The sequence below is a fragment of the Equus przewalskii genome, chromosome 5 (genome assembly GCF_037783145.1).
Source record: "Equus przewalskii isolate Varuska chromosome 5, EquPr2, whole genome shotgun sequence".
Taxonomy (NCBI): Eukaryota; Metazoa; Chordata; class Mammalia; order Perissodactyla; family Equidae; genus Equus; species Equus przewalskii.
In genome coordinates, this window is record NC_091835.1 from 7,955,370 (window position 1) to 7,981,168 (window position 25,799).

At 59.3% G+C, this 25,799-nt stretch overlaps 2 protein-coding genes and 1 long non-coding RNA gene across 9 annotated transcripts; 2 read left to right on the forward strand and 1 right to left on the reverse strand.

The window, feature by feature from the left end:
* Positions 1-303: 303 nt before the first annotated feature.
* Positions 304-9,912, forward strand: SLC11A1 (solute carrier family 11 member 1). Of its 2 annotated transcripts, none has more exons than XM_070618251.1 (15): positions 304-642; positions 1,182-1,315; positions 2,136-2,258; positions 2,570-2,689; positions 3,928-4,034; positions 4,455-4,525; positions 4,844-4,911; positions 5,065-5,220; positions 5,988-6,146; positions 7,453-7,539; positions 7,636-7,755; positions 8,196-8,345; positions 8,766-8,839; positions 9,276-9,429; positions 9,562-9,912. In XM_070618251.1, exons 1-15 carry the CDS (start codon positions 636-638, stop codon positions 9,664-9,666), a joined length of 1,635 nt encoding a protein of 544 aa, XP_070474352.1. In that variant the 5' UTR covers positions 304-635; the 3' UTR covers positions 9,667-9,912. The 2 variants fall into 2 exon arrangements, 1 of the variants encoding a protein (XP_070474352.1); XR_548007.2 differs by having other exon boundaries at positions 315-642; positions 8,766-8,905.
* A 35-nt stretch (positions 9,913-9,947) lies between these two features.
* On the reverse strand, positions 9,948-15,248 carry LOC139083228 (uncharacterized). Its single transcript, XR_011539776.1, has 4 exons — positions 15,149-15,248; positions 13,039-13,710; positions 11,792-12,542; positions 9,948-10,940 (listed from the first exon to the last, which is right to left on the reverse strand). It is a non-coding gene; the product is annotated as an uncharacterized lncRNA (long non-coding RNA).
* CTDSP1 (CTD small phosphatase 1) lies at positions 13,913-19,474 on the forward strand. Of its 6 annotated transcripts, none has more exons than XM_070618255.1 (7): positions 13,913-14,403; positions 15,780-15,928; positions 16,371-16,472; positions 16,585-16,641; positions 17,254-17,346; positions 17,475-17,660; positions 17,754-19,474. In XM_070618255.1, exons 1-7 carry the CDS (start codon positions 14,337-14,339, stop codon positions 17,880-17,882), a joined length of 783 nt encoding a protein of 260 aa, XP_070474356.1. In that variant the 5' UTR covers positions 13,913-14,336; the 3' UTR covers positions 17,883-19,474. The 6 variants fall into 6 exon arrangements, with proteins under 6 accessions (XP_070474356.1, XP_070474355.1, XP_070474353.1 ...); XM_070618254.1 differs by having other exon boundaries at positions 13,939-14,403; positions 16,368-16,472; XM_070618252.1 differs by having other exon boundaries at positions 14,005-14,403; positions 16,368-16,472; positions 17,182-17,346.
* The last annotated feature ends 6,325 nt before the right edge of the window (positions 19,475-25,799 follow it).

Sequence of the window (25,799 nt, forward strand, 5' to 3'; positions counted from 1 at the left end):
TCAGTGGCAGAACCAAGACCAGTATTCCAGTGCCCCTTTTTCTGCAAATCTCCCTGGCTTGAATCTTCAAAGCATGTCCCTGTGGCAGTGCCAGGAAGGTCTTTTCCTCTGAGGCACTCAATGGAAACTGAGGCCTGGGTAGCCATCAGGACTCCCTCCCTCCCATTAGTGGCCATGGGACTCCAGATCAGGGAGGAGGAGAATCTGCGTGTGCGTGTGTGCACGCGCGCGTGCGTGCGTGTGTGTGTGTGTGTGTGTGTGTGTGTGTGTGTAGGCAGTCATGTGACCTGGGCGTGCATGCCCGAGTGGCAGGAAGTGTCTTGAAATCAGATCTCACGTAGGAGGCACAGAACATGGGTGCCTGGAAGGGGGCCAGAGATATTGTGGGGCTCAGGCCAGGAGGGGAGTGAAGTCTCCACCGTGGCCAACCAGGCCTTCCGCAGAGCCGGCCACTTCTGCCTTTGGAAAGTGTTTCACAATGCCCCACGTTTGTGAGGCCAGTGAGCTCAGCTGAGGATGGGTCGAGGGTGTGGGCTCACACACTCACATGCACCAGCACCCAGACAGGGAGCACAGGCCGAGGAGCTGCCGGGCAGGCGGGGCCCACGCAGAGAGTGCCAGAGCCTGCTGTCCTCATGACAGGTGAGGAGCCCCTCTAGGGACAGTGCCTGGATGGGGAGTGGGGCGAGGGAGAGGCAGGGAGGCCAAGGAAGCCCCTGATCCCCCATGGGAGTCCTTGACGTGACCCACTTCTGGACACCAGCCTGGAGCTGGGCTGTCCACGTCCACACAGGAGTGGCTGATCTGGGTGCCTCTGGAGCCCCTGAGCTTCCTTGGCTGCTGGAGGAGGCAAGGGGCACACATGTCGGCATCGCTGTGCCCTCCTCAGAGCCCAGCGTCCCTCTCTGCATCCTCTGTGGCAAGAGAGATCTGGATTCAGGAATCTGCGCTTGCATGGGAGGAGGGCAGTTCTGAAGGCTCCACTCCCCACACATCTTCTGGAACGTTTGGTAGAGGGGTGGCAGTGGTGGACCCCAGATGGCAGTCGAGAGCATCTATTCGGTTGGGCCTTGATTTCTCCACTTTGCCAGGAGGAGGTGGGAGAGGAAGACAGATGGCTTTAGCCCTGGGCCACTGGAAAGAATCAGGTCACTCACCATGCCTCCTGGGGCCCTTTGCAGGTGACAGTGGAGCCCCAAGGCTAAGCCGGCCCAGCTATGGCTCCATCTCCAGCTCACCCAGCCCAGGGCCACAGCAAGCACCTCCCGGAGGGACCTACCTGAGTGAGAAGATCCCCATCCCGGACACAGAACAGGTGGGAATGATGAAAACTCCCTGGGCTCTTTCAGGACTGACAGGATCATGTGGGACCTCACAGGCTGGAGAAGGGAGGTCCACTGAAGACCAGGGCAAGCCCTTTCTAGCTCTGAGCAGCAGTGATGGACAGTAGCAACTGCCCCCTTCCCTCTTCTGTCCCCAGTGCTTAGCTGGGGTGCTCATTATTTGTCTAAAAATTATCAAGTGGCTTTCTGAATGAATCTCAGCTTTCCTATGAGGGGAAAGGGGCCTGGGGTGAATTCGGGTTGGGGCCTCGAGGATTTCTGGTAGCATCGAAGGAAAGGACCAGACATCAGGAGGCATCGGGAGAAGTGAAAGAGGCTGCAGGCTGGCTTCTAGAATGCTGTCACCCTGCATCGCCGGAATCTTCGGCGTATGCCCAGGCTGCCAGGCCAAGCCCTGGAATGGGAACGGGGGGTCGCTAGGCTCAGCAGACTCCAGAGAGGAGAGCGTGTGGTCTGAGAAGGGGCTGAGGAGGGGGAGGCTGAGCTACGGAGTCTTGACCCCAGGAAAGCCCCCCGTCGGGCTCTAAGGATCTGCTGAATCAGAGCTTGCACAAGGCACGCTGCCAAAAAAGGCAGAAAGAGGACCCACTGTGATTCAGCAAATCCTGCTAGTTCCTCCCACCCCAGGCCCTCCACTAAACCCCCAGGGGTGGCAGCTCCCAGGATGGGGAATGGAGGGCAGGGCTGGCCAGCCTGGGCTGATGAGCCCATTGGAACTCAGCCGGGAGCTGGCCATGGCCAGCTGCTCCCACCCCAGTACCCAGGACCCCCTCGCTCCACTCCCACCTGCAGGGCACGTTCAGCCTTCGGAAGCTGTGGGCCTTCACTGGGCCGGGCTTCCTCATGAGCATCGCTTTCCTGGATCCAGGAAACATCGAGTCGGACCTTCAGGCTGGCGCTGTGGCTGGATTCAAAGTGACTGAGTTGGGGCACCATGGGGAGGGGGGGTGACAGGGCTAAGTGGGTGGAGACCCCCAGCTCAACACATTTCCCCAGAGAGGCCTGCATGGCTGGTGTTCCTGGGAGCAGGTGTTAAGTTCAAATGGGCCAGAAAGGGGTCTCCAGGGCCACCCTGCCAGAGCGTGGAGTGTATGGGGGGTGGTCTTCTGGCTCCATCTCCCCCATTCTCTCCCTAAGGAGTGTCCTTGGTTAGAGGGTACCGCCAGCCCGGAGGGTCCTCAGAGACTGGCCCCTGTGGGTGAAAGCGTCTCCCTGCCTTCTCACAGCTGCTCTGGGTGCTGCTGTGGGCCACAGTGTTGGGTTTACTCTGCCAGCGACTTGCTGCCCGGCTGGGTGTGGTGACAGGAAAGGACTTGGGCGAGGTCTGTCATCTCTACTACCCTAAGGTGAGCTTGGTGGGCCGGGACAGGAAACACTCACAGGCCACAAACAGCCATTTATAGCTTCCGTGGTCAAATAAACACATCATCTCAGGTGGGGCATCACGGGCCCATTTGATAGATGACAAGAACTGTTACCCAACCAAAGCGGGCTCCGTTCTCGGTGAGTTGAAATTGAAGCCTTCAGCAGAATTAGTCGTTACACAGAGCACAATTTATTTGCAGCAAAGAAGGAGAACGCGGGGAATTCTGCAGCCGTGGCTCCCCAAGCACAGGAAAGCAGGGCCTTTTATTTCGGATGGGGAATGAATATTCAAAAGGGAGAGGCAGGTATTGGTTCCTCAGGCGCAGTTTGAAAACATGCTTCCACCTACATCACATGTTATGGTAATAAGGCCTAAGCTCCTCCTGGGGCGGAGATCTTAACATTAAAATGAAGCAGAGGTAACTCTTGGCCGTTTCTCCGCCCATCTGTGCAGTTGTCCTAGTGGCAGGGTTTGGACCAGTTCAGGGTGGTTGGTGATTGCATCTCTTAACATAACTAAAAAGACAATCTGGAGAAATAGTTAAGTGCTTCCAAAACCTCCTTTGAGTTATTTGGGGCAGTTAGTCGGTGACAGAATGAGGCTCAAACTCATAGGATACAGACTCAGAGGGACGTTAGAGATGCTCTGCTCACTTAAGAAGGGGAAACTGACACCTGGGAGCGTGACACAGCCAAGGAGAAAATAGGTAAGCATTGGGTCGGGATGGTCATTGGCCAAGGCGAACACTGAGGACACTGGCTATTGTCAGTATCCAGGTAGGAAAACAGAAGCTACACCGCTAGATATTTGAAAGGTATTTCAAATGCAGGGATGTAGTCGCAAAGGTTTTGGAAGGGCTGGAGGAACAAGGCGGAGGAGGGACCCAGAGATCAGAAAGCTGCTGGGCAGGAGGCCGAGAGCCATCATTTGCTGCCACTGCTGAAATGGCCACCAGCACTGCGGGGGCCCAGGCTGCCTGTTGCCACGGCCAGAAACACTACCAGAAGCAGGGGAAAATGATTTCTTCCTGCCTTTCAGTCTCCCATAAGTGTCTCCTTCGAAAGCTAACTGGAAGCCAGCTGGCAAGGCCGTCTTACAATGTGGTTTACAGGCTTCCAGCCCAGCAGTATAGGGCCAGGTGTGGAAAGCTGCGGGCAGGGCCAAGACAACAGGCAGACAGCTGGCCCAGCCTTGACGAAGGGTTACCTCCTCCCCTAGCTGCCCCGCACCATCCTCTGGCTGACCATCGAGCTGGCCATCGTGGGCTCGGACATGCAGGAGGTCATCGGCACCGCGATTGCATTCAATCTGCTCTCAGCTGGACGGTACTGCCCTGGGGTCCCCCTGCTCTTCACTCCAGGGCTGGGGACAGCTGCTGTTCCCCCCCCCCCCCCCCCAGGCCTTGTACTTCCCTGTGTCCATTTCATCCTGCATCCCCTCTGACTCAGAGCGTTGCCCAGTGTCCTTTGGGGAACCTGGGATGTGCAGAAGTCAGTCACCACGCAGCCATCAGCACCCAGCCCAAGCTCCCTGCCATGCTGGTCCCCCACCCAGCTTGGCCTTTCCTCGAAAGTTCTGTGCCATTTTCCTGGCTCCAGCACGCTTGCTCTCCCTTGTTGCATGGCTGGCTGGGGCCACTTGGGTCCCTGGTCCCAGAAGGCCAGATTCCACAGTCTCCAGCCCTGCGGGTGGGCATTCCAGACCCCTGGAGCAGGCTGGGCTGACCCAGGCCGCTCTGGTTTCAGAATCCCACTCTGGGGTGGCGTGCTCATCACCATCGTGGACACTTTCTTCTTCCTCTTCCTCGATAATTACGGTGGGTGTGCCCCTCATGGCTGGGACCGCGCTGCGGGGTCGGAGCCCGACGCTCTGCTGTAGCGGGAAGAGTTCCCAGCGCGCGCCCGCCCTCTGGCTGGTGGCCTTGAGCAAGTACTCAGCCTGCTGCTTCTCCATCTGTAATACGGGGAAATAATAGCACAGACGTCACCGGGCTGCGGCCAGGACTCCAGGAGGTTTTAGATGTTAAGCAATTGGCACAGCGCCTGGAACAAAGTGCTCAAGATATCTGCCTTTAATAATTGCTTATGTTACAATTTTGCGGTATTTTTGCTCTGCCCCTTTGCTCTCCCTCCAGGGCTGAGGAAGCTGGAAGCCTTTTTTGGATGCCTTATTACCATCATGGCCTTGACCTTCGGCTACGAGGTGGGAAGCCAGAGCCGCAACACCCCTGACCAAGACCACCCCTCTCTCTGCCTTCTGCAGAGCCTGGGGGCGGGGCCACAGCCCGGGCGGCGGGGCGGGCGGGGTGAGACCGGCGGCGCCGGGGGCTGGGCCTGACGAGGCTCCTCCCCACAGTACGTGGTGGCCCGTCCCGCTCAGGGGCCGCTTCTCCGAGGCCTGTTCCTGCCCTCCTGCCCCGGCTGCGGCCACCCCGAGCTCCTGCAGGCCGTGGGCATCGTCGGCGCCATCATCATGCCGCACAACATCTACCTGCACTCGGCGCTGGTCAAGGTGAGCAGAGGGGAGGGAGGGAGACACGCCCACTGCCTTAGGGCCCCGCCTCCAAGCCTGGAGCCCCGCCCCTTTGGTCCTGCCCTCGCGATTTTAGGCGGGAAGTGAAGTCGTTCTATTTATTCAACATATAATAATAGAGCGTCTACTGTGTGCTGGGAGCTGGGGGTCGATGTGAAAGGATAGACAAGTCCTCTGCCTCCCTCGAGCTTGCGTCCCGGGGGCAGGGGACAGGGGGACAGACCACGAGCGAATACGCAAATGAAGGAAAGGATTATGCGCTGTGAAAGATGCTCTGAAGGAAACAAATGAGAGAAGTATGATATGATAGAGAATGACTGAGGAAGGGGCTACTTTTGAAAAGGTAGTCAGGAAAGACCTTTGTAAGGAGGTGATCTTTGGGACATGAAGGATGGGAAGGACGATGGGGGAGAAGATATTCCAAGCAGAGGGAACAGCAAGTGCAAAGGCCCTGAGGCAGAAATAAACTGGGCATGTTTGAAGAGGGAGCCTGGCAAATGGAGGGGAGCAGGACAGGGGCTAAGGTAGACAGGGGCCTCAGAGGCCAGTCTCCCTTCACTCACATGGTTGGTCACTGTGGACCAGGCCTCTGGGCAGAGGTGTAGGAAGGGCTTGTCCCTGGCTGCCATGTAGGGGGCTTTAGAAAGAACTGGGGTTTGAGGGGAACACAGGTAGAGGTGTGAGGGTGAAGGATGTTGGGGTGGCTCTGAGGGACATTGGCTCTTCCCTCCCTTTGACCTCCTTAGTCTCGAGAGATAGACCGGTCCCGCCGGGCGGACATCCGAGAAGCCAACATGTACTTCCTGATCGAGGCCACCATCGCCCTGTCCGTCTCCTTCTTGATCAACCTCTTCGTTGTGGCCGTCTTTGGGCAGGCCTTCTACCAGCAGACCAACCAGGCTGTGGTGAGGCACGCCCCCCACGGGCCCCACAAGCTGACTGGGCACTCCAGGCCACACCACTGAGCCCTCTGCCTCTGCCCTGCACCCCGGCACCCTAGGGGAGGGAGTCTGTGACCCTGGCCTGGGGCTTGAGCCCCTCCCACCCCACTGGGGAGAGACCACTCCTCCCAGGTGGGCTCTTAGAGGGTCGGACCCCACCACGGGCTGCAAGGCATGGACATCCAAGGGGGGGGGGTGACTGGGAGGGAGGCGCTGAGCCTCTAGGCCCCAGCTCTCCAGCCACCCCTTGAGGGGTGGGCGGGCGCTGCCCAGCCAGCTGAAGAGAGGGTGATCCAGGGGAGGTCCGGCCTGAGTGTGAGCCTGGAGTCAGAATGTGCGAGGCGGTCATTCTCTTCCGTGTGTCCTCTCTCCTGACAATCTCCATAGTTAGCAGAGAAACCGCACTCGTTCAGCCGATGTTGACTGCCTGTGTTATGTACCAGGCTGTGCCCCAGACCCTGCGGGTACAGCCGTGACACAAAGAGCCTGCCCTCCTGCAGGTTAAATGTGGAGGGTCGTGAGCAGACAGGAGCAAATCCACAAAGCAGTCCAAAGGGGAAGAGCATGAAGGAGAATAAAGGGGTGCTGACACAGAGGGAGGGGGCTGCGTGAGCCCCGGTGGGGCAGGTGGCATTTGAGCTGGCTCCCAAAGAGAAGGAGCCAGCCGGCTCCTGCCTGGCTCTCTGAGATGTGGGACCTGTGCCCGTCTCCCTTTCTGAGTGGGGCTCTGTCACCCGGTTCTGACAACCGCTAGCCGGTGTTGGGCGCTCGCTGAATGCTGGGCACTGTGCCAGGGAGGGCTGGCCAGGCCTCCAGGGACCTGGGCACTGCCACTGCCTTGCTATGTGACCTTGGGAAGTCCCAGCCCTCCCAGGTCTCACTCTGCTCCTTGGCACAAGGAGAGAGGTCTAAATAGGGATGGCCACTCCTTGTCTTCAAGACGTAGATTTGTGGGAAGCGGGTCCAGTGGAAGGGAGAGCGCGCTCTGGGGCAGCTCGCGTCACTGCCAGCCAGTTGTCTCTTTGCGGTAATGCCAGCTCTTACAAATCCAAGAGAAGCAGGAAACCGGGTTCTCACGTGAATTCTTCTCCATTTTAAATGTTAGCAACAAATTCACATTAAAGAAAAAAGAATTGTTAGCTAAAGTACGTCTGGCAGGATTTGGCCCGCGGGCCACTGTTTTTCCACCCCTGGTCAAGGCCTGGTGGTCTGATTTTACGAGACTGAGTGTGCGCTTCACATCTCCCTGCTCCTGCCCCGGTGCCCGCAGTTCAACATCTGTGCCAGCAGCCACCAGGACTACGCCAAGATCTTCCCCAGGAACAACCTGACCGTGGCCGTGGACATTTACCAGGGAGTAAGCGCGCCGCAAGGGTGGGCGTGGGAGGGCAGGATCCCTCCGGGCGGGCCCTTGCGGGGGCGGGGCCAAGTGCCTGACCACACCCCCCTCCAGGGCGTGATCCTGGGCTGCCTCTTCGGCCCCGCGGCGCTCTACATCTGGGCCGTGGGTCTCCTGGCGGCCGGGCAGAGCTCCACCATGACCGGCACCTACGCGGGACAATTCGTGATGGAGGTGGGGCCTGCGGCGGGTCCGGGGGGGCCAGGGGCCCTATCCGAGGTCAACGGGCACACTACTGGGGGCTCGGACACGGGCCTCGGTGATCCTTCAAGCAGCCCAGAGGGTACCATTGTAAGGCCCACTTTACAGAGGAGAAAAGAGACTCAGAGAGGTGAGGCAACTGGCCCGAGGCTGCAGACCCAGGACTAATAGAAGCATTTTCCCCAAAACTGTTTAGTCTTCAGCAATCAGCTGTGGAAGGACCCCCCCCCCCCCAATTTCTCCCCATCTGTCCCCTCTGGGCCAACTAAGGTCAGAGCTGCCCCCATATCAGAAAAGGAAAAACAGAGGGTCCCCCCAGGCGTGAAATGGGCTGAGGGACGACAGGGGTCCCTGCTCTGGAATCCCCAGCCCTGTACTCCGCCACCAAGGTGCCCCCCCACCCCCCACCCCAGGGCTTCCTGAAGCTGCGGTGGTCACGCTTCGCCCGCGTCCTCCTCACTCGCTCCTGCGCCATCCTGCCCACCGTGCTCGTGGCCGTCTTCAGGGACGTGAGAGACCTGTCAGGCCTCAACGACCTGCTCAACGTGCTGCAGAGCTTGCTGGTGAGCGGGGGTCCCTACCACCCCTTCCCCTGCGGCGCCACACGGGAAGCAGAGCCATCCCCCATATTGAGCCCCCCTGCAAGGCTCACAGAATCCCCACAGCCACCCCAGGGGGTAGGATCCACCATTATCCCCGTTTTGCAGATTGAAAAACTGATGCACGTAGTTAAGTGACCAGCGGCAGAGCTGGATGCAGACTCAGGCAGCCTGGGAGCAGAGCCCCGAACACTTTCTCCTGCTTTGGAGCCCCCCAATCTTGGAGGGCACAGAGATGGAGAAACTGAGGCTCAGAGTGGTCAGGAGACTTGCCCAAGGGCACACAGCCAGGCAGAGGAGGACTGGATTCCCCGTCCATCCCTCCCCTCCGCGCTGTTTTCCGAGGGCAGGGTCCCTCAGCCCCATCCTCCCGCTCCTCCCCAGCTTCCCTTCGCTGTGCTGCCCATCCTCACCTTCACCAGCATGCCCGCCATCATGCAGGAGTTTGCCAATGGCCTGTGAGTACTCCCCGGCCCAAGCACTGGACTGGCATTACTGCATTTGATCCTCAGAGCCCCCAGGAGGTAGGAATTACCATTATCCCCATTATCCAGATAAGCTCAGAGAGGTTAAGGAACTTGTACAGGGTCACACAGCTAGCAAGGGGTGGGGGAGGGGAGCCAGGACTGGAATCCAGGGGTGGGGGCTGTTTCTGGAGCCTGAGCTCCTCGCCCTTGTCTCAGACTCTGCTCTTGCCAAAATCCTGCAAATGTGCAGCCTGGAGGACCCAAGAGGCAGCAGTGGGTGAAGGGGCTGCTCCAGGTCTCACAGCCCGGAGAAGCCAGCTCGTGTATCCATCGCTCTCTCCCGCCCCAGCTCCGGGCTGGCGGCGGGCACTGGGGAGAAAGAGGAGGAGGAGATGTAGCCAGTCCTGAGCCCCCTTCTGTCCCCCAGGCTGAGCAAGATCGTCACTTCCTTCATCATGGCGCTGGTCTGTGCCATCAATCTCTACTTCGTGGTCAGCTACCTGCCCAGCCTCCCCCACCCCGCCTACTTCGGCCTCGTAGCCCTGCTGGCCGCGGCCTACCTGTGCCTCACCACCTACCTGGTACTGCAGGGTCTGCGGGGGGCCTTGGGGATGCGGGAGACCCGGAGAGGAGGCCACGGGAGGGGGCTGCACCGGGGCTTCCCCCGAGGCCTTGTCCCCGCTCTCCGCCCCTCACGGTCGCCCCTCCCCCAGGTCTGGACCTGTTCAATCGCCCACGGAGCCACCCTTCTGGCCCACAGCTCCCACCAGCGCTTCTTGTACGGGGTTCCTGAAGAGCAGCCAGAGCCCTCCGGATGAACTCCCACCCCGGGGCCTGGCTGCCGGTGGCATGAGTGGGTGGCATGGGTGCGGCAGACTGGGTGCTGGATGGGGGGCGGGGGGAGGCGGGGGTGGAGGCAGCAAGACGGCGTGGAGCAGCCTGGGTTCCACAGAGACCTGCTGTTTCCTAGTTCGGACAACTGATTAACCTCTGGGTTTCAATGTCCTCATCTGTAAAATGGGGACACCACCAATCCTGCAATGGATGTAAAGCACTTTAACACAGTACGTGGCACTCGGGACTTAAAAAAAAAAAAAAAAACATTCCAAAAGTATTTATTGAGCACCTATAGGAGCGATCTGACAGACCGCCCCAGTGTGGGGCGGAACACAGGCTCCCCACTGGCGCTGTCGGATGAACGCTCTGTAAATTCGACTTCACTTCTTGTCCCAAAGAGCAGGGCAATGTCTGGTTTGCTCTTGGTCTCGCTGGAGTGGCCTCAGCCGTTCTGTTCCACCCACCCACAACCCATTTTCCAGGCAGTAAAATCGAGGCGCGGTTCTCCTCCCTTCAGGCGCCAGGTCAGAAGGATCCCAAGAGTCCTTGCCTCCGAGGCCCAATTCATTTGTCATCTCCCCAGGGGACCGGGCGGCCCAGACTCCCACGCCGTGCAGTTAACGCTCCCTCCGCGCTGACTCTTAGCTCCCCCTAGGGGCAGGGACGGTCCCGAGCGCCGACACTCCCAGCCTCGGCCTCACCCCTCCGGGCTGAAGAGGAGAAGGCGGGCGCTCCGGCCTCGCGCCCTGGGGCCTCGGAATCCGCCCAGGCGCGGAGGGGGCCGCGGGCGCTGTGTGGGCGGGGAACCCCCTGACCGCTGGGAGCGGCCCGGCACCCCTTCGCCCCGTGCAGGGGCTGTACTTTACAGACGCTCCCTGGGCGGTTTCTAGGCTCCCCCAAGTCCCTCCTCTAGCCTCTTGCCGGCCCGCAGACCCCAGGCCGGGAGCTGTGGAGAGCGGCGGCGACTAGGGGCCACCGAGCCTTTCCCCTGGGTTGAGCCTGGAGTGGGCGCTGTGCCCCGGAGCACCCCCGATTTCCCAGGGGTCCGGCGACCCGAGCTCCGCGCTCAGGTTGGGGCGCTTGTTTATGAGAAGAATTTCCTCTTTCTTAAAAGGGCAACGTTGCGAGTGGGGCCTCAAGGAGGACGGGGTGGGACGGGTCTTGGCTCAACCAGAGCAACAGTGAGAGAGGGTACCTGGGCGAGAAGGCCGCCCAGTCCCCTTCTCCGGGCTGGCCTTGGAGAAGATGGGGCGAGCTGAAGGAGGGGACAGATGGGAGCTGGGTAGTGGAGGAAGGCATCTTCCAGACCCCTCTGCTACCTGCAGATGCCCCCCCCGCCCCCCGCTGAAGCCCCTCCCCGCCCCTGGGGTCTGCCCCTGCTTTGTGCTAGACGTGGGGCAGGAAGGCAAAGTCCTGAATTAAAGATGTCAGTTCTCAAGGAGCTCACACCCCAGTGGGGGGACAGCTAAGTAAACGACACAACCAAACACTATGCGGTGGGACGAGGGAACAACCCAAGTGCGTCTCGGGCACACCTGGAAAGAGTGAGGCAGAAGCCAGAGAAGTTATCTCCTGGAAAGGATTTCCAAAGCTGAATAGAGAAAGGGGGATGCCAAGCGGGGATGAGCGTGCCAGAGGTGGAAGGGGAGATCTGTGTGTGCAAAAGCGTAGTGACATGCAACCTTGTGGAGAGTTCTTAGATCTCGTGGAGAAGGACCGGGGATCCCAGAGAAACGGCAGGTTGGTCATATGAACAGTTAAGCCTGGAATTGAGAGCTTGAGTGCAAGGAAGGCGGGAGGGGAGGGGACCATAGGGCGAGCGAAGGGGCTATTTTGGGCCTGGGCGAGGGGTGAGCCATGAGTGGTCAGGCCAAGGTCAGTCCTTTCAGGGCAGGGAGACCCCACAGAGAGCTACCCCGACCCCCATAATAGCTTCGGTCCTCCCAGCCCCCATGCTCAGCTCTAACTTGAGCCGGGAGGGGATGCTCCGTGTCCGCCTCCCTGGCTGGGCGTGGCCCGGCACCTTGACTCTCCCCAGGACCCGCGAGGGCGCCCTGCCTTTCTGCGCTGCCCCGCCCTGCATGGGTGGGGCTTTTTTTTACCAACCTCCTTTGGAAGCTGAGGTGCTCGATGGAAAAGACGCTCTTGCACTGTTGGCAGAAACACACGGCGCCCAGGACTTTGTTCCTCCTGGGGTGCAAACCCATGAAACAGATAAAAATAAACTGTGGGTAAGGCGACCCCTGCTGCTGGGGTAGAGAGGGCTAGCAGCCGGCTGTGAACACCCCCCCCCCCCCAACCCTACAGAACACTTCCACCAGCTCCTCTGTCCCCACAGATCCCCAGACCCTGGGCCTCCTGACTCAAGGCAACCACCTTGCCCTGGCAGAAGGTGCACCTCGGGGTGCCTGGCAGCCTAGGAGGAGGGAAGTTCTCCCAGGGGAGGAGGCCCGCACCAGCAAAGTCTTGGAGGGGGCGATGGGTGTGTGTCGGAGGTGGGAGGTGAAGGGAATAGCGGGGAGCAGCGGCCCTGCCCAACGCCCTATCCCCGCTTCAGCTCCTCTGACCCTCAAGAGGACAACTGGCCAGCTTCCAGCCTTCACAAAGGGAAACGGAGGGAGAGGAAGGCGAGCCGGCCTGCTCAGATCAGGGGCGAGGCCAGGGGCTCACTCAGCCCCACGCCACACATTTCCTTTTGGGGTCAGCGCGGGCTGGGCGGCCGGAGACAACGCTGAGGCCCCGCCCTGGGGCCGGGCCGAAGGGGAGGGGGGTTCCGCTGGGTGGCCGGAATGCCCTTTCCGCCCTGGCTGGAGCGCTGGGGCCAGTCGCTTCACTTCTGGGAGCTCAGTTTCCTTATCTGTAAAATGGGATAAGAAGGGGGTCGTTCTGAGGAGTAAAGGAAATGAGGGACCCAGACTAAGCGCTCGCCACACGTAAGCGACGATGAGGATTAAATGCGATATGGCGGCCGTGCGGGCGCCCTAAGCGCAGGAAGGGGGGCCGTGGGTTCTAGCCTGGGGGCGATCGCAGCCCCGGCCCACCTCCTCCCGGCCCCCGTCGCAGGGCAGGACCCTGGCGCGCCTCCAGGCGGCGCCGCTCTCGGCATCCGGCCCCGCGCGGGGCCTCCCCTCCGCCCCCCGCCGCCCCGAGGACGTGCGCCGCGCTCGCCCCGGCGGCCGGACGGGACAGGACGCGCCCGCCCCGCCCGCCGCTGCGGCCCGCGGGGGAAGGAAGTGCTGGGGCGTGTTCGTCAGGCTCGGCGTTATTATTATTATTTTTAAAATTGTGAACACAAAATAGTAACGACGAATGGAAGGAACTTCACAAACAGGGGGAAAAAAAAAGAAACGCACCCGTAGACCTCCTGGCACATAACGCAGGAGTTTCCCTCGTGAAGGATCCGCGTGGAAGCGCGGACGCCGCGCCGGCCCGGGGTGTCTGCACGGATCCGGGTGGAACGGCTGTTTTAAAACCTTCCAAACGGTTGATGGCTGTGGTCCCCACGGTCGGGCATTGGCCTCGCAGGAACTGAGCGCCCACTGTGTACGGGCCCCGCCAGAGAGCACCCCTCCCACCCCCGTTAATCACAGAGTGGCCGGCGTGTGGAGTAAAGGAGAGGGTCGGGAAGGTCTTTTGGAGACGGTGACATTTCATCGAGGTCGGTGGGATTTGGCTCCGAGAAGGGGGAAGAAGCGTGTTCTAGGCAGAGGGAACAGCGCTTACGAAGGCCCTGAGGCGTCGAGGCGCTTGGCTCCTCCTGGTGGGAACGCCAGGTGGCTGGCGCGACTGGGGGGGGGGGTCGGACTGCGGAGCGCCAGGTGGGGCAGTTGGGAGAGGTCGACAGGGGGCATCCCGTGGCAGGGAGTTGGAATTTTTACGCTCTACAGAGCGGGTCACCTGGCCCGGAGTGGGTGGCGAGCGTCACAGTCTGGTCAAGAGCATAACTGTGTGGATCTGCACAGCAGTTTGGAGGTCGCAAACAGCCTTCGCTTGCTCACGACTTCCCCGCGAGGTGGCCCCTGCGACTATGGGAAAGAAGATCCCTTTTACAGACCAAACAGCGTTATGCCCATTTCCCAGATGGGGAAACCGGGAAGAGGTCGGTCCGCGACCCTCGGAGCGCGCAAAGGCGGAGCCGCGCGGCCCTCGGGCACTCCCCGGCGTGGGCGGGCCCCGGCCCTTGGCTCTCGGGCTGGGTGGGCAGGGTGCTGGTCCTGCCACGCAGCCGCAGAGGCTCGGCCCCGCGGGCGGGCGGCAGGAAGGGAGGCGACGCCCCCTGGAGCGGCAGGAACCCGGCGGGGCCCGCCTCCCCGCCCGCCGAGCCGCGCCGGCCCCAGAAGTGATGAAAGCCGCGGCCGAGTCCAGGTCACGCCGAAGCCGTTGCCCTTTTAAGGGGGAGCCTTGAAACGGCGCCCGGGTTCCATGTTTGCATCCGCCTCGCGGGGAGGAAACTCCATGTTGTAACAAAGTTTCCTCCGCACCCCCTCCCTCCCCCTCCCCCTAAGAACCTGGCTCCCCTCCCCTCTGAAGCTCGCGGGGATCCCTCCCTCCCACCCCTCCCCTCCCCCCCGCGCCCCGATTCCGGCCCGAGCCGGGGGGGAGGCCGGGCACCCGGGCCAGAGTCCGGCCGGAGCGGAGCGCGCCCGGCCCCATGGACAGCTCGGCAGTCATTACTCAGATCAGCAAGGAGGAGGCGCGGAGCCCGCTACGGGGCAAAGGTACAGGGGCGGGCGGAGGGGGCCGCAGCCCGGGCGCCGCGGGAGGGCCGAGGACAGGGCCGGGACCCTCCCCGGGGCTACCGCCGCCGCAGCCCCGCGCGCCCGCCTTGGTGGGGCCCGAAGCTCCAGCCAGAGAGCGAGCGGGGTGAGAGTTTGAACTTGGGGAGGCTCGGAGACGCGGGGCGGGGCCTGGCGCCTTTCGGGCGCTCGTGTCTGTTCGAGGTGGGGAAACTGAGGCAGGGGTAGAGAGGGCGCTCCTTCCGGGTCTCCCGGACTGGCAGTGAGCGGTGCCCGAGAGTCGCCCCCTCCCCCCCATTGGCGCCAATGGGGCTGGGAGGGGGGGTCGGAGAGGGCGCCTTCGGGCCACCCGCTGAGACTCCGCCCCCTCTGGGCCGCGGGCTGGTCGGGTCGCAGGAGGGGGCGCCGAGGTGACAGCGAGCTGGGGAGGGTTGGAAGGATCTCCCGCCAACACATAGCCACGTTCCTTACAAACTTCCGCGTCACGCGTTGGAGGCGCCGGGCACCTCAGAGGCACCAAGAGGGCACCCACTTCTAAGGGTCGCCTGCGCGCCCGCGGGGAGATGCGGGTGTCGGGTGGGGACGTGCGCACACACGCACCGACCTGGGAAGCCCCGCCGCCCACCTCGGCCCGGCGCCCCGGGGCTGGCGGGGCTGGGCTGGGGGGCTGCCCCTCCCCTCCCGGTGTTGGTTTCAGAGGCTAGGATGTCCCTCCAGGTCTGCCCACCTCTGGCCGGAGCCTAGCTTCTCCCGGGGGCAGGGGGCGGCTGGAGGGTGGGCCCGTCAATCAGCCGGCGGACGCCAGGCTCTAGGTTGGAGGTCTGGGCGGGGCGGGGGCGGAGGAGGCGGGGCCGGCAGATGGCCGCCGGACACTGGCCCCAGGTCCCCACTGCCTTCCTCTGGGCCCAGTTTCAGGGAGGACTTTGGACCCACGGGGGCGGAGAGGATGGAAGGAGGGCGGGAGCGGGCCGCAGGGCCCCAGGCTCCGGGCCTCCTTGGCAGGGGCGCAACTAAGCTGGGGCCGCCCAGGTAAGGGGGTTCAGGAGGGGCCCCCAGGGGGACTGACTCCTCCGCAACGACGGAGCCTAGGAAAAGAGAAAGCACCATCGCTATACTCCTTCCAGCCAATCCACGCCTAACATGGGTACTTTTGTGCGCCCACTAGGACGACTTGTGGGGAGCAGAGGGGTGGCCTGGAGCCAACACCCTCAGGAGGGTCTGAGCCTCCTCAGCTTGTCTCCCGCGATGAGGTGGGACGGCCAGGCCACACCGTGTCAGCGCGGGGGTTCGCAGGGGGCACCTGTGCGCGCCTCCGCCGGCTGCTGTGCACGCCCCCACCCTGGTCCTCCCCGCTCCAGGTGACCAGAAGTCAGCGGCTTCTCAGAAGCCCCGGAGCCGGGGCATCTTCCACTCACTCTTCTGCTGCGTCTGCCGCGATGACGGGGAGGCCCTGCCGGCCCACAGTGGGGCGCCCCTGCTCGTGGAGGAGAACGGAGCCGTCCCCAAGGTGCGTGGCGGCCAGGTGGGGGCTGCGGGGACACCTGGCCTCAGCCCGGAGGGGGTTAGGGAAAGGGGCTTTACATGACACGCCTGCAGGCTCTGGAAGGTACTGAGGAGGGTGAAGCCCCCCCCACCGACCCCTCCGCGGCATCGCCCAGCCAGGCCATGAGCCCCCCAAGACCCCTGGGTACCCCCCAGCCAAGGAAAGTCTGAATTCCCCTTCTCAGTGGGGGCTTTTCCCCCGCCTTGGTTTCCCTTGGTGGGGAAGTGAGGCCTGGAGAGCCCGGCAGCAGAGCGGGCAGGGGCAGAGCTGGGGGAGGGGGGGTGGCCTCTGTCACCATCCTTGTGGCCCCCCAGGTAGAAGGCTGGGGGAGGGCAGACTTGTGTAGGAGAAGTGACTGGGGCTTGAGATAGGCACCCTCAGCCAGCCCCACGTGTCCCCACAGCAGACCCCAGTCCAGTACCTGCTTCCCGAGGCCAAGGCCCAGGACTCGGACAAGATCTGCGTGGTCATCGACCTGGACGAGACCCTGGTGCACAGCTCCTTCAAGGTGGGCCCTGCCCAGCAGCCCCTAGCCCAGTTTCCCAGGGGGCCTGTCCTGGCCTGGGAGGGTGGGCTCTGCAGGCCCTGCCCCAGCTCCAGCCGCCCTTTTCCCCCTACAGCCAGTGAACAATGCCGACTTCATCATCCCCGTGGAGATTGATGGGGTGGTCCACCAGGTGAGGGGCCAGGATCCCGGGAGGCGGTGGGCTTGGCATTGCCTTCCAGACCCCAGGCTCCTCCCACCAATCCTGAGAGCCCCAGCTGGGATTTTAGATGTGGAATGTTAGAGGCTCAGAGAGGGTGTGAGACTTGCCCGAGGTTACACAGATCCTCAGGGACTTGGCCCTGCTCTAAGGCCTGTAGGAAGTGGGGTTCCTCCTCAGCGCCCCCTTGCCCCACCCTGCCCGGGACCCAGTTCAAGTAATTCAGGATAGGTTGTGTGCTGTCCAGCCTGTTCTCCATTACTTGGCTCGGGGACCGGTGCCCTGCAGCCTTGGGGTGAGGGGGCGGTCCCCCAGGTCCCTACACTTGGCTGAGGCCATGGTGGGGAAGGAACTGAGAATTGATTCCCGTGAGGTAGGGCCCGAAGCCAGGAGTCCAGGTTCATTTTGATCCTCTCCCACCAGGGGGGTGGTGGCTTCCGTAGCAGAGCCCGAAGGCCATGGGACCAGCCCCGGTCCTGTGCTCTTCTGCCTCTTCCACCGGCTCCCTCCCAGCCCTCAGCCACCCCACCCCACCCCACGTCACCCGGCCTGCAGCCAGCAGCCCCTCACCAGCCCGCCCCCCAGGTCTACGTGCTGAAGCGGCCCCACGTCGATGAGTTCCTGCAGCGGATGGGCGAGCTCTTCGAGTGTGTGCTGTTCACCGCCAGCCTGGCCAAGGTGAGCCCCATCCCGCCAGGGCCCCGGGAGCCCAGCCTCCCATCCGCCTCCAGCACGGGGCTGGAGGGACGCCCTGGCCCTGGATGACCCACCTTCCCCACCCCCCCCACCCCCCCCCCCCGCCCCAGTATGCAGACCCGGTCGCCGACCTGCTGGACAAGTGGGGGGCCTTCCGGGCGCGGCTGTTTCGGGAGTCCTGCGTCTTCCACCGGGGCAACTACGTGAAGGACCTGAGCCGGCTGGGCCGAGACCTCCGGCGGGTGCTCATCCTGGACAACTCTCCCGCCTCATACGTCTTCCATCCCGACAACGCCGTGAGTGCCCCACACCCAAGCGGGGGGTCAGCCCATTCCTGCACCCAAGCAGGGCCACCTGCTCCCCTCACCGCCCTTCACCCATCTCCCCAGGTACCAGTGGCCTCATGGTTTGACAACATGAGTGACACGGAGCTCCACGATCTCCTGCCATTCTTCGAGCAGCTCAGCCGCGTGGACGACGTGTACTCAGTGCTCAGGCAGCCACGGCCCGGCAGCTAGTGAGGTGCCCTGGGGCCAGGACCTGCCCCTGACTGCCACCCACACCCCTCACACGCGGACTTTTCCCTAAGAAAGCCCAGCGGCCGCCGCCACCACCACCTCAGTGCCATGGGGAAGTGGGCGCCCCCCCCCCCCCACCAGCCTGGCCAGGCCTCGAAGGGGGCAGCAGGCTGCACCGAGGGCCATGAGCCCCCGGGTCCCCGTGTCAGTGCCTTAGATCCTCCTCTTTCTCAGGGGACCTGTGGGGTCCTGCGTGCCACTTCCCCTTCCTCTCTCTCTCTTTCTGTGCTGCCATGTTTCTCTGCTGCCAAATTGGGCCCCTTGGCCCTTTCCGGTTCTGCCTGGGGGAGGGGCCGGCTTCCCGCTGCCCCTCGCCTTGGACCGCCAGCCTGGGAACAGTGGACACAAGTGCCTTGCGTAGAGCCCTCTTTCTGGCCTGGTTTTCCCGGGCTGGGGCCACGATCGTTTCAGCTCTGGAACAGTCTCCAGGTCGCTGCAGTCTAGCCTCATGGGGAAGGAACCAGTCTTCTCACCTCCTCCCTTGGGGCTGACACAGCCCCCGCTCCTCTGCCTAGGCGGACGGCGGGGGGAGGGGACAAGAGCTGTCACCACTTGTGAAGGCAGCAGGGTCTGTCCTTCAGGACCCCAGGTTCCAGCTTCTCTGGGCTCAGCAGTAGCTGAGGGCTGCTCCCCAGCTCACCCGAGACCCCCTCACGTCTGCCTTGACCACCCCAGGGCCCTGGGGCTTGGCTCCCCCAGTTCCACATGCAGGGGCACAGGTAGGACCTCTTCTCGGTGCCATATAAATATGTATATGTGTATATAGATTTTTAAAGAGGGAAGGGTTGGGCTAGATACACCCCTCCCTCACCCCTTTCCTGGGCCCATAAATTGGGGGGAGAGTTGGAAAGGATTTTTACCTTTTTTTAAACTGCTAATTTCTGAATGAAACAAGCTGGGCCAAGGGGCCCCAGGCCCTGTCCTCTGTCCCTCACACACACACTTCGCTCCATTCGTTAATTCCAAACACGATTGAGCACCTTCTCTGTGGCCAGCACTGTGGTAGGCCCACCAGCTGAGTGTGTGGGGGTCTCTGCACCACCTGATCGTGCCTCCTCCACCCAGCCCATACTTCACCAGTGCCTTCAGGGGATCTGCAGGAGGTGGGACCCTTTTGTGGGATTTGGGGGGTCTCTAGGAAGCCTGGCCAAGGTGTCCCCCCTCCCCTGTGCCAACCCACCCATTGCAGCCCCCTGCCTCGCCCCCTGCTGGCTGGGGGCAGCTCCCAGGACATTTGCCTTCCAGCTCTGACTCCTTTATCTGGAACCCCTCCCCCGAATGCTGAGTCTGGAGGTCAAGGCCTTGGGTCTCTTCCCAGGGCCTGACGGTTGGGGACCGTCCCCCTAGGGGACCCACATACTAGTGCCAAGGGGGATGGCAAGTGGAGTTGTCATTCCCCTCCCTCCCCCAGCTGTGGGTGGGAGGGAGGACAAGGTTGGCCTGATTCGGGTGACCTTCCTGTTTTAAGTGCCTTCTCTGTCACTGAGAGCCCCACAGTGTGATGAGAACTAAAGAGAAAGCCAGATCCCTTATAGTGCCTCTGTGGTTATTGGCGGAGGTTGAAGTGGAGGGAGCAATTTGTGTCCCATGCAGCCACACCCCTCTTCGACAAACCCTTTGGAGGGAGGGGGATGTTAGTAGGAGGGGCCTGCAAGTGTGAATGTGCACGGTTAACCACAGCTTTGAGTAGAGCTGAGTGCATCGGGCTGTACTATTTAATGATCCTACCTCTTGGCCTCAGTTATCAGATCTGCAAAATGGAGCTACGCCCTCTTTGCAGAATTGACTAAGTGCTCGCACACGGAGGACTCAGTAATATTAGCTCTAAAGCACAGCTGAGCTGAGTCCCTAGGGGAGGCCCCTGGAAGGTATTTGGAGACGGGAGGGGTGTGGTTTCTGCCCTGGAGCGGAGCGGGGAGGGGCTGGTGGGGCCCCAGAGCGGGGAGGTGGGGAGCAGGCCGAGTTCCGCGGAAGCTCAGTTCAGCGGCAAACCCGGGAACTGAACGAGGCTGAGGGGCTGCGGGCTGAAGTTCGGGGGCTCTGGGGAGACCGGGTGGGGCCGGGCGCGCGGTCTCGTTCCCTGCCACCACCGTCCCCCCCACCCCCCGCGGCCTCTGGGTACCCACTGGCCGCGCCCTCGCAGGAGCCTCCGGCCCACTTCCTGCCCCCGCCCCTCCGGCCCTGGCAGCACTTCCTTTGCAAAACTGGGCAGCCCCAGGCCCGGGCAGGAAGTGACCTCCCGGCCCGCCCTCTCCTGATTCCCGCGGTGGCCACTAGAGGCCTCTCTGTCCTCGCAGACGCCCGGGCTCCCTAGAGCCGGCCCGCCCCGCCTGCCGTGGGGCACACGCCCCCGGCCCCCTCCCCCGCCTCGGGGGCTGGAGAGATGAGGGCCAGCATCGTTCACCCCTCTGCCGGGGGTGGGCAGCCTTTGCTCTCCCAACACACACTGGGGCGAAGGAAGACCTGCCCTTCCCAAAGGTTGGTCCCTGTCCCCCCAGCTCCACCTTCCTTCTTCCTCCCACACTCTCATCCCCTTACCTTGTGAATCCAGCCTCAAGCCTGCCTCATGGTGCCCCAGGTGCTGAGCTGCCCCCCAAGTCTCCGAGGGAGCTTGTAGTGTATATGATACTCCCCCCGCCCCCGCCCCAACTTTTCCCTGGTAGCAGAGCGCCGGGGAACCGCCGATTGGGAAGAGAGACCCGCGGTGCCCACACTCAGCTCCGTCAGCCCCAGTCTGAGGTGGAGCCCAGCCTTCTCAGGGTAGATACTCAGGTCTGCCTGCCTCTGCCCTCCTTCCCCTCCCTCTCCCCCTCCCCCTCCTCCTCGGGGTCCTGCTCGATTTCCTGCTCTCCATGCAAACACTGGTTCCCCCAGATTTGCATCCCAGAGGCCCAGGCACGCAGTCAGCAGGGCTCCGGCTGTGAATGAGACCGCAGTCAGCCTTTCCACACCACGGCTACCCACACATCCTTTGCCCACAGAGTTCAACTCAACCACACGTATGGTGCTTCCCGTGTGCCAGGCATGGTGCCAGGCCCCGGGGACATGCCATGACTACGCCGCGTCTCTGCTCTCAAGGAACTCACTCTAGTGTGGAGAAAGACACCCGACAGACTGTCTAAAACCTGGTGATTACACAGAAGGCGGGAGCGCAGAGGACACCTGACCCCCTGGGACAGCCGTGAAGGGATTGGAAAATGCTTCCTGTGGGGTGGAGGCTCTGAGGAGTTTGGGAAGGAAGAGGGATTCAGGTGAAGGTGACCTGAGCGGGTGGGTTCATCAGGAAAGGACGCCAGAGCGTCAGGGGCCAGTCACAGCCCGGGGAGTGGGCAATGATAGCAATTTTGGAATTGCACACAAGGCGGGAAAGGGGAAATGATGCTGTAGAAAGCAGGAGAAGCCAGATAATGCGGATGCATAGCCAGACCCAGGGCGTGGGCTTTTTCTCGCGAGCTGTGGGTGCCGCTTAGGGAGACTAGAGGATAGCGAACAGGAGAGAGATGTGCTCAAAGCTGGCAGCTGCACGTTGGAAACGAAATCAGGGGTATGGGGACATGAGATCCTATGGGGAGACCAGAGCCGTAGACTCGGAGATGGAGGATGAAGACCTGAACTGGGGTGGAGGCAGAGAGAAGGCAGAAGGAAGAAGGGATGGAAGTGAGATAGGAGACAAACTCGGCCAGCCCAGCCGGAAGCTGTGGCTGGTTGGCCCCTGGGGTTGGGGTGGAGGGGAGGGAGGGAGGCAGTCTGACTTCTGGCTTTGGAGATGTCAGCTGTGAAAAGGTCTCTGACCAGGCCTGTATGGGGCAGGTAGTCACTGTTTACTTGTGTCACACACACACACACACAGCAGAAGGAGTGTATTAGAAGCACCTCATGCAACCTTGCCGGCGGGAGTGTAAACTGGTACAACCTCTTTGAAGAGTGATTTGACAATATCTATCAAAAATATTTTTAAAATGCAGACACCTTTTGTCTAGCAATTCCACTTTTAGGGATTTACGCTGTAGATAAAATGTATATACATATAACCTCGTATGTGGGTGGGTGTTAATTGCCTCCTTCTTTGTAATCGCAAAACACTTGAAATAACCTAAGTGTCCACCAAGAAGGGACTGGTTAAATAGATGCTGCTATGTCTATAGCAAAGAATGCCATGCAGTCATGAAAAGTGATGAGGTGGAACATAGACCAGTAAATGAAACAAAGCAAGATTCATAACTAGAGTGATGGCGTATTCCCTCTAGGGGGAATATAAAGTAGACACAGATATAAGTGTATACTTTTCATTTTTTTGCTGAGGAAGATTCACCCTGAGCTCGCCTCCATGCCAATCTTCCTTTACTTTGCACGTGGGTTGCTGCCACAGCATGACCAACAAGTAATGTAGGATCTGAACCCACGAACCCAGGCTGCCAGAGCAGAGCACACTGAACCCAAGCACTACACAGGGCGGGCCCCTACATATATACTTCTGTATAGTTCAGTAGGGTCCACAAGAAGTGGGGATCATGGCTAATCACAGGGAGCGGGGCTGGGGGACTGGATAGGAGTCGTCTAAGATGGGAGGGACACATTTTATTACACATCTGTTTGTATTTTTGAATTATTTTACCAGGCACATTTATTAATTGTTTTAAATAAAAATCAGTTTCAAATTAAAAACACAGAGTCGGCTTTCAATATCAAAGGCACAAATCACAAATTCCATGTCATTCCTTTGAATGGTCATCACATGCCCGCTCTGTTTCAGGCACTAGCGTCCGGCAGCAAGCCAAACGCACAGTGTGGGAAAAACAGAGGTTATAAAAGTAATTACGAAAGGAATATTACAAAAGGAGAAGTTGAAAGTGGTAAATAAAGACTTAAAAACTTTCGTGTTGCCAGTGCCCCAAGATGACTTCTAATTGCCCCAAGATCACCCCAAGATGACTTCTAATTGCAGAAGGGGAGATGTGCCTTTATGGTGGGGCTATCTGGCAGTCACTACCATAACCAAGGGCTCAAACTTTGCATCACTCATGCTGGGACAGCTTGACATTGTCTACCTCCCGATGCCATGCAATGTGAAGTACACAGTAACACCTTCGACATGCTACTCAAAGTGTGGTCCGTGGACCAGCACGTCAGCACCCGCTGGGAGCTTGCTAGTAATGCAGAGTCACAAGCCCCAGCCCAGACCTACTGGATCAGCATCTGCATTTTAAATAGGTTCCCAAGTGAGTCACGATATTAGAGGTTGAGAAACACTAGCCTTTTTCAAAAATTCTTGAAAAAATTTGTTTAATCAGAATCTAATCAAGCCATTAGAGGTACTTTCAGTTTGTGGGAAAAATAGGAGGAAGAGGAACAAATTAAGTAATACACAAAGAAAGACTTCAAAAATCCCAATGTGGGGCCTGGCCCCGTGGCCGAGTGGTTAAGTTCACGCGCTCCGCTGCAGGCGGCCCAGTGTTTCGTTGGTTCGAATCCTGGGCGCGGACATGGCACTGCTCATCAGACCACGCTGAGGCAGCGTCCCACATACCAAAACTAGAGGAACCCACAACGAGAAATATACAACTATGTACTGGGGGGCTTTGGGGAGAAAAAGGAAAAAAATAAAATCTTTAAAAAAAAAAAAAAAAAATCCCAATGTGAACATCATATAACACAACTGTTCTTGGCTCAGGTAGGTCAAGGTCACAGAAAAAAGCCAGGGGACTGTTCTAGATTTAAAAAATACTGAAGTGATGCAACAATCAAAGGAAATGCATGATCTTGATTTGACCAAGAATCAGTAAAACCAGCTGTTAGGGGTCGGCCCAGTGGCACAGCGGTAGAGGAAGTAGAGGAAGATGGGCACAGATGTTAGTTCAGGGCCAGTCTTCCTCAGCAAAAAGAGGAGGATTGGCAGCAGATGTTAGCTCAGGGCTGATCTTCCTCAACAAAAAAAAAAAAGAAAAAAAAAGGAAAACAGGTGTTAAAGTCCTCCTGGGGACAACTGGGGAAATTGGACTGAAAAGAAGAAGATATTAGAAATAATTGTTAATATTCTCAGGTGTGAAAATCGTTTTACAATTATGAAGGAGAATGTCCTCATTCGTAGGAGATGTGTGATAAGTTAAATATTTTGGGCTGAAGTATCATGATATCTGCAACTTACTTCTAAATATATACAGGTAGATAGGGCAAATGTTGATCCTTGAGTCATGGGTGTTTATTATGCTATTGCACTATTATTTTTACTTTTCTATATGTTTGACATTTATCATTATAAAGAAATTGAAATAATTTTTAAAAACATGTTGTCCCCCAAAATCCTGAGGCTAAATTAAAAGACAAGCAATGAAATGGAGAAAAGTATGTCATAAATGACAGGCAGCTTACCAACCTCAATACGTGAAATATAGAAACAAGTCCAACAAATTAATTAAAAACTCCCACAAAAGAAGACATAGCCAATAATTTTGTTTTTAAATGGTCTATCTTGCTGGTAATCAAAGAGCTATAAATCAACACAATAACGATTTTCTTTTCAACATTCAAACTGACAGATTTCCTTAAAAGCTGGAGCCCAGTGCGGGCAGAGTGGAGACAGGGCAGTCTCTTCTTGGGCTGCAGCTGGCACTATAAATTAACGCGACTCTTCTGGGAGGCAATTTGCTATTTACATCTCTGAGCCAGCAATCCCACTTTTAGGAGTTTATCCTACAGAAGTAAAAATGGCTGCAACCTAACGGCCAAGGTTAGCAATAGGAATACTCACCACCACATTCTTTGCAGTATTAAATAGTTGGATATAATTTGGAAGTCTGATAATGAGCTATTAGTTATATAAACGATGCTATCTAATGGATTGCCTTGAGACGATTAAAATGAAGTTGCAAAATAACATATAAAAGTAAAAAGTATGTGTGTGTAGATAGACAGATGATTATATACGTATAGGACACACGCACAGCATGTGGACTGAACAATGACTTGAAAGAAATACTCCAAAATAAACCATCTGTAGATTACCTCTGTAATGGAATCGTAGATGAGTTTTTTCTTTTCTTTTTGCCTGTCTGGATGATCAAGTGAATATATACTTCTTTTTCTTCACAAAAAAGGGTGTTATTTTTAAAAACAAAATAACTCCGGTGTGTCTACTCCTCTTGGCAGACTGTGCATGAGCACACTCACACGCACACACAGGCACGCACATGCACACGTGTGCACACTCACGCATTTGGTCTCCAGAACGCTTGGAAGTGTGGTCAGGAGGAGGAGCTGCCCTTGTCCAGCCCGCTTCACCTGACCCTCCAGAGGACCATGGTTCGGAGGGGACCGGAGAGCAGGGTAGAGGTTGGGGACAGCTGCCCAAGGTGCTGAGTTTGTGGGCAAAGCCACCTTCTGAGGGAGACCGAGCCCTGAGAGGGCTACACTCCTTCCTCGGCCTGAGAGGGGCCCCCTAGGACCAGGGGTGAGAATGGAAGCCTTGGCGTCTGGGATAGAGTGGCAGAGCAGAGTCCAAAGGCACCAGTTTATGGCAGCTCATAAAAACTCCAAGTGGAGCCAGTGCCCCTGAAGTGGGGAATGAGAAGAGCACTTATGCCGACTCTGAGCGAGCGTCATGCCAAGTAGAAGAGACCTCTAGGGGTGCCAGGGCCCCATCTGTCCTGGAGGGGTCCCAGCAGCCATTCCCCCAGGGAAGGAGGGAGGATGGCTGAGCTTCTTCTGGGTTGGGAGGAGGAAAGGTCCAGGCGCCTACCTTCCCTGGCAGGCTGTCCACCTGCAGTGAGGGCACCCCATCCCTGGGAGCTCACTCGAGAGCCAAGGGTGGGGCCCATCGGCTCTGGCTGCCAGGCTGTTGCTGGGCTCCGGTCTCCAAGG